Here is a 19,066-nt window from a genome sequence, read left to right as displayed (position 1 = left end):
GGTGAGCGATGCACTGGAGCGTGACGGGTTCTCCGATCGTCTACGTGGCGAAGCTGTCGGTCGTCGGTTTTCCTGTTGGTACTGGCTTGCATCGAATGAGCGTCGTGGGCTGTGGCTATACTCTGGGGCGAGCATTGCAGATCTCCGCGCATAGTTGCCTGCATCAGTGTTCTGGTTGTTGGAGTAATTATTGATAGGCGCCAGAGGGCTAGGAACGGGCTTCCGTATGGGAGCTGTGTTTATGCCGGGTACTGCTTTCCTTGGGACGATGGGCGCAGAGACGGGATTAGAAGACAGTTGGCTCTCTTGCGCATAATCTGGATCCTGGAATCCAGGAGGGTCGACAAGGTAAGCATCTTCTGGTTGCTCAACGTGGACGAAATAGAGTGAGCTTTGTATGTCTTCTGCGGTCACCACCTTTTCCCGCGGCTTCATCGGAGATAAGAAGACATCTGAAGCACGTTAGGTTTACTGTAGGAGAAGACATGTTGACAGCCGTACCTCTGCTGCCAGGAACACGGGCGATGTACAGTACTAGCGGGTCATGCCTCTCATGAGTAGGATTCCTTGGGTAAGCTGGTGGATTTGAGGCAAGAGCGGTAAGCGATGAAAGAGACCTGGCTTCGATGATCGGCGTGGCCATTAGAGCGAAGGTGTTAGCAGTTTTGATATGTGAGATAGCGCTGAGTATATGGAGTTGTCAGGTGATTGCCAGCAGGGCGTTGCCTAGGATATATACAAGGCGACGACGGCGAGGTTGTGCTTGGGCTTGGGTGGCTGTGCGTACGCGTCTCCACCGACTATCATGTACAACAAATGAATTGTCTTGGCCTATCGTTGTGAAGCGCGAGAGGCAAGCGGATCTGACAGACGCGCATCATCCATGGACTCGCGGCACCTTGCCGGCAGCGAGGCTGATGCTGGTGAAAGAGCACGCGAGTCTGCTTCGCGTTAAGCCTGAATGGTCGGTGGCTGGGGCGGCGAGGGTCTATTGGCGGGTGGGTCTGATCTTGGAAGGGCCCTAGCGCTGAAAGTCTGCTCGAAATCTTGGCTTTCGTTTTGACCTCGATTTTCGCGACCCGCACACGACACGCTCGCCCCGCCAACTCTACGCCCTCTACCCGTCTGAACCAGGGCATATCACATTACGAAAAGGATCCTGTGTCTATTGTCCTCGCAATGGGCGACAATCTCGAGGTATGCACCGGGCCCGCCTCCTGTCGCTCGCTCTCGCCGCTAACTGAGAGCTGCAGGAGCGTCTAAAGAGCCATGCTCGTGCCTTCGAGGGACTCATGTCTCTGATACCCGCCAAAGACTACTATGGCAAGGATGAGAGCATCACCAGCGTATGCATCTTTTCACCTTAGGCATCCACCTTATGCTGACATGAAGTTCGCAGACGCAATGGCAAAAGAAAGGCAAGAAGCAGACTCTTGAAGAACGACAAGCAGCCAAGCGAGCGAAGCTGGATCCTGCCTCCCATAAGAGCGCCAAAGACGTCATGGACGAGAACGCGCTAAAACGGAAGCGTGAATTGGAGGGTGAGGAGGTTTCCGAGCCCGAGTCGTCCGACCTTGACATGGACATCACAAAGGAGAAGCCTCTTGAGGGCATCAAGAGCAAGGCAAAGAAGCAAAAGACACAGCCTGCTGAGCCAGAAGCCGAAGAGACCGAAGAAGTCACTCTGTCCAAGGCCGAGGCCAAGCACGCGGCGAAAGCAGAGAAGCGGAGAGAAAAGAGGAAGGAGAAGCAGGCCAAGAACAAGCAAAAGCTGGAAGCGAAGAAAGCGCTACCAACGCAGTTCCAAGGTCTCGCCGCCGAAAAGCCTGAAAAGGACGATGACGAGGATGAAGACGAAGACGAAGAAGACGACGCGTCTGCAGACGAACTCGAACATCCAGACGAACGCATAGAGGCCTTGGACGTCTCCGGTCTCGTCGAAGAGGGTCAGTCTACTGCTCCCTCCACTACTGCCAATTCCAACTCCTCCACAGCCTCCGTCGCCTCCGCCGCTTCGTCAAATTCTTCACTACCCCAGTCCGGTGAAGAAGCGCCACAGAAGAAGGCTAAGAAGCCATACACGATCGATCCGCAAAAACATGAGGATTTCCGCGCTCGGTTGAACGCGAAACTAGAGGCAATGCGCGCGGCGCGAAAGGCCGACGGCCCAGATGGACGCCCTGCACGCAACCGAGCAGAGTTGATCGAGGCGCGCAGGAAGAAGGAAGCCGAAAAGAAGGCCGCGAAGAAGGCCATGCGTCAGGATGCGAAAGAGGATGAGGCACGACAGCAAGCAGAGGAGCAGCTCGCACGTATAAGAGGCGGTTCGGGCTCACCTTCTGTATTCCCGGCGAGGTCGCCGGAGACTGAGCGCAACTTCAACTTCGGCAAGATTGCATGGGACGGCCAGCAGCTCGAGAGCAATCTCTCTGGATTCCTCGACTCCAAGAAGAAGAAGGGCAAGTCAGATGCGAAGACAGCACTAGAGGCTGCGCAAAAGAAACAGGCTCGCATTAACGCCTTCGACGAGGACAAGCGCAAGGATATTCAAGAGAAGGATCTATGGCTAGCGGCCAAGAAGAGAGCACAGGGCGAGAAGGTGTTCGACGACGTCAACCTTCTGAAGAAGAGCTTGAAGCGTCAACAAAAACAAAAGGACAAGAGCAAGCAAGAGTGGAAGGAGAGGCTCACGAACGTCGACCAAGGAAAGGCCGCGAGGCAGAAGAAGAGGGAGGAGAACCTCAAGAAGCGCAAGGACGACAAGGGTCAAAAGGGCAAAAAGAAGGTCAAGAAGCCTGGCAAGAAGGTCAAGCGACCGGGCTTTGAGGGAACATTCAAGGCGAGATGATCATGAGGCTGGGCGGATCAAGGTATATAAAAGGAAAGGGTGGCGGCATGCATACTATAGGCAGGCATTTGGCGTTTGATACCATATCATGGCAGGCATCGTATGAGCGTTAGGAGTATTATGATCTTGAATATTAGGTTGTCTTCTCTCGAGAATGTTTGTTCAATGCCAATGCTGTCTTGCAAATCAACAGTAATGCATCTAGTTAGACTTTATCACAATAGCACGTCCGTCATTTCCATGTTTCTCAGTGTCCTTTTGAACATGGACTCAGTGAGCTTGGTATTGTTTACTGATGCATTGACAAAAGAAATCTGACTGGCTGTGTCAGACGCAACCGCTCCTTATATGTACAGTAATTCCAAATCGCTCGCGTCCATTATCTGTAAGGCGCATCCGCACGAGCAGCTGCGGCAATCTCGGGCTCCCACTTGTCTCCGTTTGCTAGCAACTTCTCCTTGTTGTAAAGTAGCTCCTCGCGGGTCTCAGTCGCATACTCGGCATTGGGTCCTATATCATATTAGCACTTGATCCGCGTACTCAGGCAACGTGTCGACATACCCTCAACAATGGCATCGACTGGGCAGCTCTCCTGGCAGAGACCACAGTAGATGCACTTGGTCATGTCGATATCATAACGTGTGGTCCTCCTGCTACCGTCCATGCGCTCTTCGGCCTCGATTGTGATGGCTTGCGCAGGGCAGATGGCCTCGCATAGCTTGCAAGCAATGCAACGCTCCTCACCAGTAGGGTACCGTCGCAGGGCGTGTTCGCCTCGGAAGCGGGGCGAAATAGGGCCCTTCTCGAATGGGTAGAAGATGGTGTATCTTCAGAAACGTCAGATTACCGCATTGCGACCAAGTGGCAGACGAACAGTCTGCTGATTGGGGTACTCACGGTGGGCGGAAAAACTGCTCCAGCGACACATACATGCCGCGGAACATCTCCATGAGCAAGAAGTACTTGCCGGCGCGGTCCAATGCACCTTCTCCTTCATCCCATCGCTTGGGCTTGGGTAACCGGAAGCCTGGCGGCGGGGGTCCTGCTGGGGTGGCGGCTCGGGATAGGGTGGTAGAGAAGAAGGCGACGGTGGCGGGCGAGGGGAGGCGTCCAGACGCGAACTGTGGTGACCGGAGCAGCGTGGCAGCTGGGCGGCTGCGTGCCAACATTGTCAATGGCTTTGCGCTGGCCATTGTGAGCGTGGTGGGGTCGCTGGCGGGTTGGGGGGTTGCTGGCGGATATGGAGGTTGTCGTCAAGCTCGAAACTTGAGGTCGTCGCTTGTAACGCGGAGGCTGCGATTGGCCGACAAGTCCAATGACGGCAACAACGGTGGGAGGCAACTCCGAGGTCAGAAATTTGACTCAGGTGATGTAGCAGGGTATATGAATGATTTCCAAGTCTTTCTCGGATATCCGTGTTACCTGTTGCGATAATACAAGGTGCGCCTGTTCACCCGTACGGAAATGCTCTTGACGGCTGACTAACGTAATGTAACTTTAGTCTGAAGTTCTAGTCGAGCATCAACATCACACCCACCACCGACCTTGCTACCTCGCACGACACCCTCCTAAACCGTCCACCATGTTCCGAACAGCACTCCTCAGGTCCGCCCGGTCCGCCGTCCGCGCTGCCCCACGATGCCAGGCCGCAATGGCTCGCCCCGTTGCGCGAAGCTCCTTCGTCCAGCCAAAGCAAATGAACCCCTCCGTATACTTCCAGGCCGTACGATGCTACGCCGCGAGCGCCGGTCTGTCAAAAGATGAGGTCACCGGCAGGATAATGGACCTTTTGAAGAACTTCGACAAGGTAATGGTTATGCGACGGGAATTTTAGAAAGTGGCTAACGCAGAAGCAGGTCACCGATGCCTCCAAGGTAGCTACCAACCGCGCGTGAGGGATTGGAGACAAAGGCTTACATTTTGCAGCTGAACGCCGAATCGCACTTCCACAACGACCTCGGTCTCGACAGTCTGGATACCGTAGAGGTGGTCATGGCGATTGAGGAGGTTAGTCGGTCCGCGTACGATACACGGAAGGCAAATCTGACAGTGAGGCAGGAATTCAGCATTGAGATCCCCGACAAGGAGGCCGATGCCATCCACAGCGGTACGTTCAGATGCAGGGTCGGAGACATACATACTGATGATATCACAGTCAAGCAAGCAGTGGACTACATCATGGCCCAGCCCGATGGTGAGTCGCAACTCGAAAATCCCGAAGTTGCCCCAAACTAACACATCGCAGCTCACTAAATTATATTGGAGAGCCGCGCTGGATTGGAGATGATGGATGTGGAATTGAGAGTCGGTCCTACCGGCATCGCTATATATATGCCCCCGTGTAAAACAGTCGCCTGGGTCGGCACCGTGTACTTCTGATAGAATTGACGCTATCCACCTCCCAGTGCTTTGGCTATTGTGTTGCTGGACGCCTGTTTACTTGATCTCCGAAGCGTGCGTAACTAATCTTGGCACATCCGAGACCGACACCCTGTCCGCTGATTGATGTGGCACGAGAATCAACCCCCAACGCGTAACTCACACAGGCGCCTTGCGATACCCCTTATTCTTTACATCGCCGTGCCCGCTACCCTCTCCTACATCGCACTCACCGAAAGTCCCACATAGTCCGGCACCGCGCATGCGCAGCCCAAGCGCCCTCATCCCTGCGCCCGTTGAGGAGCATCACGCATAATTTCAACAAGACCCCCCTCCCGTTCCACAACCACACCTGATGGCTTCTAGCTCTGGTCTGACGCGCCGGAGAGGAGGCGGCGGCGCTGCCGGCAACGGCGAGGACGAGAGCAGCCGGGTCAGCTCGCCAGCACCCAAGCGCAACGACGACCGCACCCCCGAAACCTCCTACGAAAGCTCCGAGAATGGCCACAAGATCGCATTCGACCCCCGGGACATCAGCGAAAATGCAGAGAGGAGCAAACAGCCCAAGCTGACGCTCATGGAGGAAATCATCCTCATGGGGCTGAAGGACAAACAGGTGTGTACACGGCAGGGCGCTGGTGGGCTAGGGGGCAGCAGGCTGATGAGTGAGAATAGGGATACCTGTCGTTCTGGAACGACAACATCTCGTATGCATTGCGAGGCTGCATTGTCATAGAATTGGCCTTCCGAGGCCGCGTGAGCATGCAAAAGGACTCGAATCGGCGACGGTTCCCCCTCGCAGACCGGGTCATCGAGGTTATTGACGACACGTTGACCGGAGAGGTTCTGCTGGACGAGGCCCTCAAGATGATGAAGTCGAGCGAGAAGATGAGCGTCAACTCGTGGATCGACCTCATGAGCGGTACGTCTGCGGCGCGCAATCCCAAGGCTGGTGCTCGGTACTAACTACACACACAGGAGAGACGTGGAACCTCATGAAGATTGGCTACCAACTAAAACAAGTACGCGAACGACTATGCAAAGGCCTCGTCGACAAGGGCATCCTGCGCACCGAGAAGAAGAACTTCCTCCTGTTCGACATGGCTACACATCCCGTCGCAGACGGAGGCGCAAAGGAGGAGATTCGACGCAGAGTCCGGAACGTCCTCACCAACCGCACCGTCGTCCTCCCCGGCAGCCAATTCCTCCCCGAGGAGTTGGAATTCAGAGTGCTCCGAACAATCACCATGGTCTGCGCCGCCTATGCCGCCAACGTCCTCGAGAATGCCCTGACAACGCTGGGTCACGAAGCGCGGGAACGGGCTTTTGCTCAAGTGGACGAGCTGCTGGCAGAATATTCGCAGTGGCCGTTTGCAAAGAGGCAGGGTGGCTCGCAGGGTGTGGGCGCAAACTTGGGTCAGCTCATCACGGACGAAGTTAACGGTTCCAAGGATAAGGAGCTCCAGCTTGAGGTAAGTCAATCGCTGTTTTGTTTTCCTTCAACATGACAGAGCGCTGACTATTTTACCGTAGGTTGTCGCAGCATGCTTGAGTGTATTCACTCGACTTGACTCACTGCTTTGAGCGGAGGGAATACAACGAGAGCCGCGATATTACTGAGCAACAGGGGAGCGCACGTCTCAGCAGCGAACCTGCACGTTTGAGTATCTATCGCAAGCAAAGCAGACGCATATAGCCGGCGAACTTGTAAGCGGCGGCGTGTCCGGGCCGGGACTGGATGGAAATGTTTAGGTATTGTCAGTTTCTAGCATTGATGCAACTAGGATGGATCTGGAGGCGAGGGCGTCAGAGTGCGGTGACGAGGTGTACTACCAGACGCTTCTTATCTTCTTCTACTAGGCGGGTCTTTCCATAAAATACAACCTTTATTCGATAACGAACAAGGTCCACTGCATTACACGAGTGGCTTTTCCTCTGAGCTTACCGGTCTAGGTAGGCGCTAGCATTCGTCATGGCGTCACACGTGATGGGCTGCGTGGAGACGATGGAGTGCAGGTGTAATTATGTGGAACAGTCGGCAGAGCATGGCCTCTGCTTCAGTAAATAGAACCACGCCGGGCAGAGACGCTGGGTGCGTGGGTGCGTGCCGACGAGCTTCAGTGTGGTCATGGGCTGGCTGGCTCGGCGCTCGCAAGCGGCGGGAAGTGGGAGCGAGGCGCAAATCCATCAATGCCTCTGCCTGACACACAACACATCATTCCGAGCTTATCCACGGCCGCGACCCCGCCCAAGGTACCGCAGCAGGTGTTTCGCCGATTTAGGTTTCCTGCCAATACTCTCGCCTGTGAAAGGCTTACAGACGGGCTGCTGCGCGCTTGACTACCCGATCGGCACTTCTTTCCCTGGACAGCCAAACAGAGGCCCAGCCCAGCCCTGTGACCTGTGACGACGCGCAAATTGCATGCTCCCAAAGGTATGTGTTTTTTCTATTGCTGCTATTTATTCGCGTGATCGCAGCGCGATGCATGCGCTTTCTGGAGATGGCGGCGCGGGTGTTGCTGTCGCCATCGCATCGCACGTCCGCCCCCTTCTTCTGGCAGGCGCGACCGCTTGGGACGCCCATTGACCCACTCGAGCCTCCATCACTCTTTCCAGCCTCCATGCCTCGGCTCTAACCAGGGCAGCAACACGCAGGTCGCTCCTGCTGCGCGCATCCACAGTTCCTACGCGATGCCCTCCCCGCCGCTAGCCGACTCTCAGTCCCTCGATCCCGCCCACGGCGCGTCCACCAACGGCATCAACAGTGAAGGTGCTGTCCAGCCCGCCAACGCCCCGACCAGCATCAATGGACCCGACGGCGCGTCCAACGACAACAACGCGATCCGAGACGGCAAGCAGAAAGCCAAGGCCGTCATGGCCGCCTCTGGTCTGAACCTCGCCGGCGCGCAAGGCGACATGGCATCGCCCGCGCAACCCGAAGCCATCAACGGCGCGTCGCCCAGCAGAAAGCGATCGCGTTCGGGCACCCGCAAGTCATCGCACACGCCTTCCCACGACGACGGCGCGAAACCCACAGCCTCGCAGACGCATCTCCTCAACCGCTACATCGAGCGCGACCTCTTGGATAGCGTAAACAAGTACGAGCGCAACAAACATTCCGAGAAGGTGTATGGCGAACTCAACGACCTGCGCCATTTCTACCGCGACGAAGTATATCCGGTCCGACGTCAGAACCCCGGCGCCATCTTTGGATATGGCTACGCTGGCTACGGCAACGGCCTGACCGAGATACCTCCCGACCCCAGAGACCCGCGCGCCCTACCGCAAACCAAGCTGCTATACCCTGAGAATGCCAAGCGCGCTGGCCGTCGACTCGCACCGCAGCTCAAGGTTTCGAAAGAGAAGGGGCTCCAGCAAGCAGACCAGATTGAGGAGCTTGTTCCTGTGCGCTTGGATATCGAATTGGATAGACTGAAGCTTCGCGATACCTTTACCTGGAACCTCCACGACCGCGTTACCAACCCCGTGCTCTTCGCTCAAACCCTCGTCGAAGACTTCCAAATACCGCCCGAACTGCGCCAGAACGTAATGCAGCAAATCGATCGCGAAATTCACGAGCAGGTACAAGACTACTACCCCCACGCCTTCTTCGACGACGAGCCACTGGATCCACATCAGCCATACTCGGCATACAAGAACGACGAGATGCGGATATTGATCAAACTGAACATTACCATTGGCCAGCACACCCTCGTAGACCAGTTCGAGTGGGAGATCAACAACCCTCTGAATGCGCCTGAGGAGTTTGCGAGACAGATGGCCGCCGACTTGTCACTATCCGGAGAGTTCACAACCGCAATCGCACATTCCATAAGAGAGCAGTGCCAGATGTTTACAAAAAGTCTTTACATCACAGGACATCCCTTCGACGGGCGACCAGTCGAGGATACAGACATACAAGACAACTTCCTGGCATCTCCACTCCCCTCCGTATTCCGCCCGATGCAGTCAACAAAGGACTACCAACCCTACCTTTACGAACTCAGCAATGCGGACCTGGAGCGAGCCGAACTTTCAATCATGCGCGAACAGCGACGCCAGAAGCGTTCTGTCAACAGACGCGGTGGTCCTGCCCTGCCAGACCTCAAAGACCGCCAACGGACTGTTCGGACGTTGGTCGTTTCATCAGTGCTGCCTGGCGCTGCGGAAACGATTGAGGACAGTCAACTCTTCAAGGCCACGCGCAAAGCCAGAGAAGGCCGTCGTCGCGGTGCTGATGGCAGCTCAGACGACTCAGATAGTGATGATTCAGTCATGGAGTCTCCCGCACCTGCTCAATTGATGACTGGAGGCACTGCTCGTACCCGTGGTATGCGCGGAGCTGCTACTGCTGCTCAAGCTGCGATGCGATCCGCCATTGGAAGATCAGCAACTCCCGAAGTCTCGAATATCCAAACACCCCATCACGAGCCAAGGGCGTCGAGGTCCCTACGGTATGAAGCGCGGGAAGAGAGCGTATCTGAACCCACGTCACTAATAGTCAAACTCCGCATAACGCCCGCAAAGTTCAGGGAATGGGTAAGGAATCCAAGAGCTTTCGTAAAGCCCGCTGGAACTCCCATGATGACACTCTCGCAACCACCAACGCGGGGTACGCCTACCGCAAACTCGATGCCTCCTCCACCGTCACCCGCCATGCCTTCCCGCTCCACACCGACAGTACCGACATCCGTTGAAGCTTCGCCGAGGCCACCTTCCACACCCACACCAACGACACCGAACAAGCAATGGAACTATAAGCCGGATGGCTCATTGGAAGCTCCTTGGCCGACGCCCGCCGCTTCACAACATGTAAGATGTCTCCTTGCTTCCATGTAGTCATATCTGACCCATAACAGCCTCCTACTCCCCCATGGCTCCAGAAAGCGCTCCAAGACCTACGTGATAAGAATCCCGGGGAGCTCTTCGAATCTACCATGCGCTACGCAGTCATGAACGAGCGCCACGAGGACCCGAAGACTGGCGAGATGGTGTCCAGACAAGTCAAGCTAGATACACTGTCTCCAACCGCTCCTCTGCCAGCGAACCACAAGGCGTATTTCCTCCCGCGAATTCGATGCATAGACTGCCCAGGAAAGCTTTACAACGCTGGGCCCGAACAGACCGTCAATAATTTTGAATTACATCTGAAGAACCGCGTACACATGGAGAACGTGCGCAAACGGACTGGTCAGCCATTGTAGGCTTAGCATTCAGATTGCCTGTCTGCGCAAACAGGAAATGATATTCAGATAAGCATAGCGGGGTCGTTTTTCATATTGGCAAGCGCATCCAGGGTATAGAAGCCCGTGTAAAAACAGCGGATCACGTGGAGTTGCGCATGCGGACAACGTGCTTGTCTATCGGCGTTCTCATTTGTCGGCTACAACTCGGAAATTTGGGCCCCTCTTGGATTATAGCACGGAGGGTTGGCATAGTTTGAAGCCTTCGTCATTATGCGGCACTATTTTGAGTACCTTCCTTCTTCTCTTAGTTGCTGGTGTCGTTTGTAAAGTATAAGTAGGGTTGGTAGTCTTCGACGCAGCGATGTAGGTAGGCGTCAATTACAGTTGTTCATATCAAGGCCGTGCAAGTGCCATCTCTCGATACTGTGAAGGCCTCTATTCATCTCCTTACCGCAAGCCTTCTTCGCAGTCGTTGCCAGAGAGAACATCGTCCCCGCTTCACTCCGTCACGTGTTCGGTTCCGGTAATGCCTACCTAGTAGCCTGTCGTCATGATGCTCAACGCAGCGCTTCTTGTCACCACCCTGCTTGCCTGCATTATGAAAGCACAAGCTGCTACTCTCCCAATCCGAATCTTAACCCACAACATCCGTTATGCCGCCGATCCACCCGCCGCAGGCGAGAAGCCCTGGTCAACACGGAAACAACTGATCCTCAACGAGCTGCACTACAACACTCTCCACAACCCCGAAGCCTTCATCTGTCTACAAGAAGTGCTCAACGAGCAAATCGTCGACATCATGGCGGGCCTCGGCAACGAATGGGCTTACATCGGCGTCGGCCGCGACGACGGCAAAACCGAAGGCGAATATAGCCCCGTCATCTACCGCCCAGCCGTCTGGGAACTTGTGACCTGGAAGACCGTCTGGCTAAACGAAGACGGCGCCATTGGAAAGAAAGGCTGGGACGCAGGCTCGGTTCGCATCGTGACCATCGGCACGTTCAAGCACATGACAAGCAAGAAGGAAATAGTAGCCATGTCAACGCATTTCGACAACTCGGGCGCCATCTCGCGCCGCGAATCTGCGAAGATTATCGAAGGAATTGCTGCGGATATCGCTTCCCCGGCGTCAAACTACTCGTCTACTGGTTTGCCTTTCTTCCTGGCTGGCGACCTCAACTCTGAGATTACTGATGATGCGTACATGATGCTGAATAACGCGTCGTCTCTCCTGCAAGATACAAAGGAGCAGGCTAAGTGGCTGTATGGTGATGAGAATACGCATACGGCTTTCGATGATGTGGACAAGGCGCTGATTGACTTTGTGTTTGTGGGACCGAGGGGAGAGGGAGATTGGGGTGTTGAGGGGTATAGTGTGTTGCCGAATCGGTTTGAAGATGGGGTTTATGCTAGTGATCATCGGGCGGTGGTTGTGGATGGGATTTTGCAGGTTTAGAGAGGGAGAGGGAGATGTCTGTGGGGATGACACTTTGATCTTATATCATGAATGCGATTCTGTATCGATGAAAGATCCATAGGTTTGCAGAAATTTGTGCTTGCTCTGTAAATATTCTGTGGGTATGCGAAGTACACCCTAAGAGTGGGAATGGTATGGTACGAGTTCACCAGCATGGATGTGGTTATTTGCCAGGAACACTATGTTCGATGTCATGAAATGTCTGGCAGCTGATGGCACGCTGTCGGAGCTGTCAGCAGCGTGGCATACATATAGCTGCGTAACCGCAGTGAAGTTGCACTGCAATCATGGAAATGCCAACTCAGGCCACAAATACGAGCTCGAAAATGTAACTCAAATGACCACAAGTCCAGTTTCCTTACGCAAGGTAATTAGTTCAGGAACAAGCAAAGCAGGTCGAGTGTGACGTTGGCAGGCGATCATCGTCATTGGGCTCTGGCTAAGCGAAAGCTCGAAAGCACCCCACTGAGGGGCTGGTCTGAACACAGGAACGACCTCGCGCACCACTCCAATTCTAGCTCCTAGACCATCTTCCCACACTCAACTATACTCAAGATGGCCGAAACAGCAGCTGTCGGTAAGCTCGATCCTTGCTCGCTATTAATGCCATCGACATGAGAAGCTATTCAGACGAAAAGAGCTTCGACCTCAGTTTTGTGCTGGCAATGAGTCGCAGAAGCTAACCCATATTGCAGACTACACTCTGGCGAACCCAGATACTATCACCAAGTACAAGGTCGCCGCCGACATCTCCCAGAAGGTCCTCAAAGAGGTCTCCGGTACGACGCTCCCCACACCTGCGCTCGTTTCCCGCGCGTAAACACGAACACAAACTGACCAGTCCAGGATGGATCGCCGCTGATGCCAGCATTGTCGAGCTCTGTGAGCGCGGTGACAAGCTCCTAGACGAGGAGGTCGCCAAGGTCTACAAGGGCAAGAAGGTCCTCAAGGGCATTGGACACTGCACCACCATCTCGCCGAGCGCCTACATCACCCCGTACACACCACTCAAGACCGATGCCGAGGAAGCCGCAGTGACACTGAAGGAGGGAGAGGTCGTCAAGATCCAGCTCGGTGCCCAGATCGATGGCTTCTGCGCGATCGTTTGCGACAATGTCATTGTCGGAGCTGCCGACGAGGTCACCGGACGGGAGGCAGATCTCATTTTGGCTACACACTACGCGAACGAGCTTCTGCTGAGGTTGATGGTACCGCCAGGCTTGGTTCCCCACGGCGACGAGGAGGAGCAAAAGAAGGCTGCGTCAAAGAAGGCCTACACTCAGAGCCAAATGACCAACATGCTTGAGAAGGTTGTCAAGGCGTACGGTTGCAACCTCGTCGAGAGCACCACTATCTGGCAATTCGACCACAACGAGATCGAGTCCAAGAAGAAGATCATTCTTGCGCCCGGCGAGGGTGTCAGAGGAGAGGGTCTCCCTGAGGTCGGCGAAGTGTGGGGTGTTGAGATGGGTGTCAGTCTCGGAAGCGGCAAGGTCAAGAGCAACAGCAACAGGACCACTCTGCACCGACGTACAGCCACCACCTACCAGCTCAAGCGCCCTACCTCGCGAAGCCTGTTGTCTGAGGTTGTCAAGAAGTTCGGCACTTTCCCCTTCAGTCTGCGCCAGCTTGAGGACGAGAAGGCTGCCAAGGTTGGTGTTGTCGAATGTGTCCGCACGGGTGTGCTCCGCCAGTACGAAGTTGTCGTTGACAAGGACAACCAGCCCGTAGCTAGGTTGTTCAGCACTGTTGGTAAGTCCGAGGATTCCCCTGCTCTGTCTGTGCACGGAGATGCCCGATATTGGCCGATGTGGTCGATTGCTCGATCTCCATATTTCCACCCTCGTTCGCTTGATTGCGAAGGATTATGAAACCTGCTTCAGTAGCTAACATTTTAACAGCGATCACCAAGAACGGCATGCAGCGTCTGGCTCAACCCGCTGCCATCGACACCTCCAAGTACAAGTCTGACAAGAAGATTGAGGACGAGGAGATCCTCAAGATTCTCGAACAGCCCATTGGAAAGACTTCGACAAAGAAGAACAAGAAGAAGAAGAAGAAGCCCGCCAAGAAGGCCGCTGACGGCGGTGCTGCTCCTGCCGAAGAGGAGGAAAGTGACGACGAGGAGTAGACGCAGCTTGCGGAGACCTTGACGCCATACCCGCCTCTCGACTATGAGCCTGGATGACACGGACCTTTTTGGTGACTGCAGAAAACGGCAGGATCGGAAAGAAAATCGGCAAAAGACCCAGGTCTGATGTGCTTTGTCTTGTGCTCATGCACTTGATCAAGTAGAAGCGATAACAATCCAAAAAAAACAGACACCTATTTACCGGCCAGCATTTTTCGCTTCTTACGTGATATTGAGTAATGTAGGATCTGATAGCTAACACGCGCGCATTCAAGGAGTTACGGACGGCTCACGGACTGAGATCGTACCAGGTGGTCTGGGGAGTCTTTGACAGACGAACACAACTTTATTTCCCTTATGTTTAAGCGACCGTGGACGCGCCATCAATGGCTGTCAATGCAGAAGCGGCTTTTTGTTTTCGATGTATCTATGGTGAAGGGCGGAGCGGATGTTGGGCGGCTTCGCGTCATTGTTCTTGTCTTCGGTTTATCTTGTCCACCCGTCATGTTATTGTCCCCCCCAAACGCCGAACATGGCAAATGGAGAGAAGCTACAAGAGATCCATGGCTATGTTGTTCGCTACGGCACACGAAAGCTATGGTGCTCTGCGCGTATAGCCAAGCATGGTGTAGAGTGAGGTAAAGCATGGAACAGAATTTACCCCTGAGTAGATCATGCAAAGACAGGATTGTGCTATAGAGATTTATCGAAGTGAAGTCAGGAACAATGTCAATAATATCATCTCTATTCAGGCGCGCGCCCACGTATTGTACGACAGATCCGCAAGTGGCGATTGGTGAAGGTGAACTTGGGCACGTCAGGGAAAAAGCGGACAAGAGATCGTGGATTCTTTGGTATCGTTGCACCAACACCGCACCCCGCCTTTGTCAGAACTGAAAAAATAATCCGACAATCGAAGAAGCTTCCGGCTATTCATATATCTCATTCCTGACGACAGTAAGACATGGCGATGTTTGCGCATGCGTAGGGGGCTGACATAATAAGAAGGTCCGTCCAAGCGTCCAGGGCACCCTCGAACAACCTTCAGCGACTCTCATTCCTGCACTACCGACCCACAACGACGGGCACGGCATTGCGGCGTGTAAATTCTCGGACAACACGTGAAGTAAGTCTAACCGTCTTCGTGATTATTATAGCGCGCTGACCAAACTGTAGTTTCGCCATGCCGGCCCTCCGCAAGTCTCTCCGGGAGTCGCGCGACTTCAAATCGCAACAAAGGTCCAGCACCACGCCCTACGCCTCACCCACCGGCACCCCGAGCGAGCACGTCAACGAGAAGAAGCAGCGTTCAATTACCGAGTGGACTGAACCCCAACCGCAAACTCTGGCCCCATCTTTCGAAGAGCACGGGTTTGCGCGGCACGGCGTCTTGGAGAATATGGCCCCCCTCGGTGTCCCTCCAAAGGCCAAGGACAAGCAGCGCGCGCGCGCTCTCGACGGGCCGGCTGCCCGAAATTCGCTATTGGGCAAGAGCTTGGGTTTCGGTGGTGACGAGGTTGGGTCGACGCCAGAGGTCACTCCAGCTCCTGAGCTCGAGCCTGACGACTCGGAGCGGCAGGAGGAGGAAGAGATGCAGGCCGCCTTCCCTATCCTGGAAGACGACGAGGACGACGACTACGAGCCCGCGACAAAACCGAAGAAGAAAGTGAAGGTGTCGAAAACTCCCGTCAGGGGCAAGACCCCAGTGCAGAGCAAGACACCTATCAACGGCAAGACACCCACAATGAAAATCGGTCACACCAAGAGCGCCTCGGTTTCCGCGAGTCCGGCAGTACAGGCAGTCTCCATGTCGGAGCCAGTTGAGGCTGCAACTCAGCGCATTCAGATTGCGGTCAACGATGCGATCTCCAAAGCCAATAGCAACTCGGGCAAGCGTTACGTGGGTATTGCCTTGAGGCGCGCCTACGAGCAGAGCAAAATCGATTCCAACTTGGCAGACGCGATCGAATCGGTTATTCAAAGAAACAGCACCAATGCGCAGATGGTCCGATTTCGCAGGTTCATCAAGCAGTTCAAGCAAGAGGAAAAGGCGAGGATGGGTTTGGGCAAGAACGGGCGCTTTGACCAGCAATCCGCGATGAATCACGGAGCTTCATTCTTCAGTCAGCAGCCGTCTCCTAGGGCTAGTAGTGAAATTGTTCCTGATGACTCTGCCTCCGCCGTCAACGACTACCAAGATCGAAAGTTCATGGACTCTACTAATTCAGCTACAAGCTTTTCGCATAAAGCATTGCAATCAGCTCTTGACCAAAATTCCGGTCAAGCACCTCACCCATTCAGCAGCGCACCCGCTCTTCCAGCCACTGCGGATACCTCAAATGAGTCAACGCCGAGACAGCCGTCCAAGTCGCCCAGAAAACGCACCGCTACCAACGGAACTCAGGCCCGAGATTCTGCCATGAATGTTGAGGGAGGATTGTCGACCGGAGCACCCACTCCAGCAGCGAGGACACCGGATACCGGTGGGAGCGATTCTGAGCTGTCGGACGTCAATGAGGAGATCGTCCAGAAAGGCCCTCCAGAGCCTGTACAGGTAAACGGCAAAGCTGCTGCACCTGCACCTGTCGTGCCACCGAAGAAGGGAAAGAATATTGCGGCTGCGCGTGCTGCCAAGAAGATGAAAGGAAATGCCGGGAAGCTGTTCGGGAAGCATGCCTACAAGCAACAGCCACCGACCGCAGAACAGCAAGCGGAAGATGACCGAATCTATGAGATGCGAAAAGCTATGGTGGACCAGCAGCCTATTCGCAAGTTCGAGCAGTTCCCTCCTCCCGTCTCAGATGTTCGCTTTGATGACGAGATTCTTGAGACTGAGTCTCTGACCGACTCTCAAATCGCCGTGGGACCACCAGTTGATTCTGATCAACCACGACGCGCCGGACGAGTTCCAAATCATGGAACCAAGCGCCTGCGAGAGGATCCGTCGCGCTTCTCCTCACCTCAGTTTGAGCCTGCCATGTCGTCGCGTCCTTCAACGCCAGCAGTGGGGCCGGCACCTAAGCGGGTCAAGCTCACCAACGGGCAGGGCGCCAGGACAAAACGATCGTAAGTATTCTCAGCTCATTTTTTCAGCATCCTTGTCAATTTCTCGGCGTTGGTCGATGCATGTACCCGGTTCAGCACAGGGCTGTAAGCGTCGACTGAGCAAGCTCTACGTGTTTGCACGTGTTTGCATCGTACATTCCGTACATGTCATCAAATCATTACAAGGCTAACTGTTACACGTATAGGCCGGTCAAAAACCGAGACGCAGGACCTATTGCTGGTGTAGCCTTTACTGGTGGTGGCGGTTCGAGACAGTTGGGGCCTGATGACAATGACCCGGTAAGTGCCACTGGATTCCCGAAGCATCCAACCACACCATTCCTCTTCCACCACACAACTCATCAACAACAATTTCTCTTTTTCATCCCCAACATCAATGTTGCTCACTACAGACATCACGCCGCTCAAATTTCCATATTCTCCTCCACTTTCTGTCCTTTCTTCACCTCTAACAGAATGTCAGAACTCGCCACAGTCAGAGAGCGACGACTTCTGCTCTGCGTGTAGAGGCGCAGGCGAGTTTGTGTGCTGCGAAAACTGTCCACGCGTCTTTCACCTTCTCTGCTGCGATCCGCCGCGAACAGAGGTTCCAGATGGAGCGTTCTACTGTTATGAGTGCAACACGAAGTTCGCTGCATCCGACGATGCCGCAGAGTCGTATCCTAGCCTGGGTCCCCTCTTCAGCAAGCTTGAGCGCACAAATCCCCGCGCGTTTGCTCTACCTTCTGATATTCAAAATAACTTCGAGGGCGTTTCTGCACGTCCCGACGGCTCGTATTTTGAGGAGGTCAAGAAGTTTCCACTGTAAGTGTGACGCGTTCTGTCGCGTGATTTGGCACTAACATCACAACAGAGCGAAGAACAGTGGCTATGGCTACCAGAAGCCCGAATACACCAGACTTATTGATGTTGATCACAAAGTCATTTTATGCACGCAGTGCGGAGTGTCGAGCGGCCACAAGCGTCAAATGCTGAAGTGTGACTTTTGTCACGCGTACTGGCACTTGGACTGCGTCGACCCGCCTCTCGCTAACCCACCACACATCAGCCTTGAGGCATCGCAGCGGGATGCCTGGAGGTGTCCCCGACATATCGAGCATGACCTTCGCAGCGGTTTATTGCTGCAGAACGACCTGAGTTCGAAAGATGGGGATTCTGAAATGGCCGATGCCGCGCCGGTAACTCGGGTGCCACGCAGAGTGCGAGTACGCAAGCAACCCGAATATGTCGAGCCCACCTTTTCACGTGGCATGCGCAACAATGGCTTGATCGATATCACTAACGATCCTGACGACGATACTGATGGCGAAGGCAATTATGTGTTTGGTGACAACGATCCCAAGGATGTCAACTCCAAGGTCTTCCGTGTTCCGGAGAAGGGAGTCATCCTTGACTTCGTCAGCAAGGTTAAGAGGTATACAAAGTCACATCAGCAGCTCATTAAACTAGTCACTAACACATCGCAGTGGCCGTGTAGTCAAGAAGGCCGAAGCCCGCAAGTCCGCAGAAGCTGCATCGCAGCGCAGAGCGTCCATGCAAAATTTCCTTGCGCACAACTTCCAGCAGCAGCAAGCAGCACTATCTCTGGCACAGCTGGCAAACAAGACGCCAGAGATGAACCTGGGTGAGGGCACAGTTCAAGCGCTCATCCTCGGTCTCACTGTAAGACAACCTGTGGCCCACCGGCCTTGTTTTGATCCTCGGCGCTAATCCACGTGAAACAGTCCGAAGCTCCCCCGGCCGTCATCACCGCCATGTCCAACGCAGACCCACCACCGCCCACTGATGACGAGCGCGCGCAGTTGAAGATGCTGCAGCAGCTCATTCAGCGTCGACTTGGAGCTTGATTCCTGCTCAAGCACACCGGATCTGAACCTAAACATTTAGCCTGGTTGTCGTGACGCCACCGCGCAACCTGGACCCATCTGGGCCCCCCACAACACTCCTCATGCACTCAACCCCAAAGACTCCAACTCCGC

General features: G+C 54.6%; 8 protein-coding genes across 8 annotated transcripts; 7 read left to right on the top strand and 1 right to left on the bottom strand.

The window, feature by feature from the left end:
- Window positions 1–1,179: 1,179 nt before the first annotated feature.
- Window positions 1,180–2,848, top strand: J4E87_001246 (uncharacterized protein; the record flags this gene model as incomplete). Its single annotated transcript, XM_049372893.1, has 3 exons — window positions 1,180–1,197; window positions 1,254–1,346; window positions 1,400–2,848. The coding sequence occupies 3 exons, from the start codon at window positions 1,180–1,182 to the stop codon at window positions 2,846–2,848; spliced, it is 1,560 nt and encodes a 519-aa protein (XP_049237551.1).
- A 379-nt stretch (window positions 2,849–3,227) lies between these two features.
- Window positions 3,228–4,017, bottom strand: J4E87_001245 (uncharacterized protein; the record flags this gene model as incomplete). The annotated part of the gene is made up of 3 exons (XM_049372892.1): window positions 3,228–3,358; window positions 3,410–3,675; window positions 3,746–4,017. 3 exons carry the CDS (start codon window positions 4,015–4,017, stop codon window positions 3,228–3,230), a joined length of 669 nt encoding a protein of 222 aa, XP_049237550.1.
- Window positions 4,018–4,430: 413 nt separating this feature from the next.
- On the top strand, window positions 4,431–5,083 carry J4E87_001244 (uncharacterized protein; the record flags this gene model as incomplete). The annotated part of the gene is made up of 5 exons (XM_049372891.1): window positions 4,431–4,655; window positions 4,705–4,722; window positions 4,775–4,855; window positions 4,907–4,955; window positions 5,004–5,083. 5 exons carry the CDS (start codon window positions 4,431–4,433, stop codon window positions 5,081–5,083), a joined length of 453 nt encoding a protein of 150 aa, XP_049237549.1.
- A 499-nt stretch (window positions 5,084–5,582) lies between these two features.
- Window positions 5,583–6,811, top strand: VPS74 (Vacuolar protein sorting-associated protein 74; the record flags this gene model as incomplete). The annotated part of the gene is made up of 4 exons (XM_049372890.1): window positions 5,583–5,843; window positions 5,903–6,149; window positions 6,206–6,699; window positions 6,761–6,811. The coding sequence occupies 4 exons, from the start codon at window positions 5,583–5,585 to the stop codon at window positions 6,809–6,811; spliced, it is 1,053 nt and encodes a 350-aa protein (XP_049237548.1).
- A 1,107-nt stretch (window positions 6,812–7,918) lies between these two features.
- On the top strand, window positions 7,919–10,431 carry J4E87_001242 (uncharacterized protein; the record flags this gene model as incomplete). Its single annotated transcript, XM_049372889.1, has 2 exons — window positions 7,919–10,039; window positions 10,087–10,431. 2 exons carry the CDS (start codon window positions 7,919–7,921, stop codon window positions 10,429–10,431), a joined length of 2,466 nt encoding a protein of 821 aa, XP_049237547.1.
- Window positions 10,432–10,966: 535 nt separating this feature from the next.
- J4E87_001241 (uncharacterized protein) lies at window positions 10,967–11,869 on the top strand (the record flags this gene model as incomplete). The annotated part of the gene is made up of 1 exon (XM_049372888.1): window positions 10,967–11,869. The coding sequence occupies one exon, from the start codon at window positions 10,967–10,969 to the stop codon at window positions 11,867–11,869; it is 903 nt and encodes a 300-aa protein (XP_049237546.1).
- A 576-nt stretch (window positions 11,870–12,445) lies between these two features.
- On the top strand, window positions 12,446–14,021 carry J4E87_001240 (uncharacterized protein; the record flags this gene model as incomplete). The annotated part of the gene is made up of 4 exons (XM_049372887.1): window positions 12,446–12,467; window positions 12,586–12,669; window positions 12,737–13,642; window positions 13,792–14,021. The coding sequence occupies 4 exons, from the start codon at window positions 12,446–12,448 to the stop codon at window positions 14,019–14,021; spliced, it is 1,242 nt and encodes a 413-aa protein (XP_049237545.1).
- A 1,183-nt stretch (window positions 14,022–15,204) lies between these two features.
- On the top strand, window positions 15,205–18,934 carry J4E87_001239 (uncharacterized protein; the record flags this gene model as incomplete). The annotated part of the gene is made up of 6 exons (XM_049372886.1): window positions 15,205–17,087; window positions 17,273–17,366; window positions 17,551–17,891; window positions 17,941–18,501; window positions 18,554–18,749; window positions 18,812–18,934. The coding sequence occupies 6 exons, from the start codon at window positions 15,205–15,207 to the stop codon at window positions 18,932–18,934; spliced, it is 3,198 nt and encodes a 1,065-aa protein (XP_049237544.1).
- Window positions 18,935–19,066: the final 132 nt, after the last annotated feature.

The sequence above is a fragment of the Alternaria ethzedia genome (genome assembly GCF_023757985.1).
Source record: "Alternaria ethzedia strain BMP 0044 chromosome Unknown scaffold_2, whole genome shotgun sequence".
NCBI lineage: Eukaryota > Fungi > Ascomycota > Dothideomycetes > Pleosporales > Pleosporaceae > Alternaria > Alternaria ethzedia.
The sequence above is the reverse complement of the archived record's forward strand: the minus strand, read 5'-3'. Positions and strand labels throughout refer to the sequence as shown.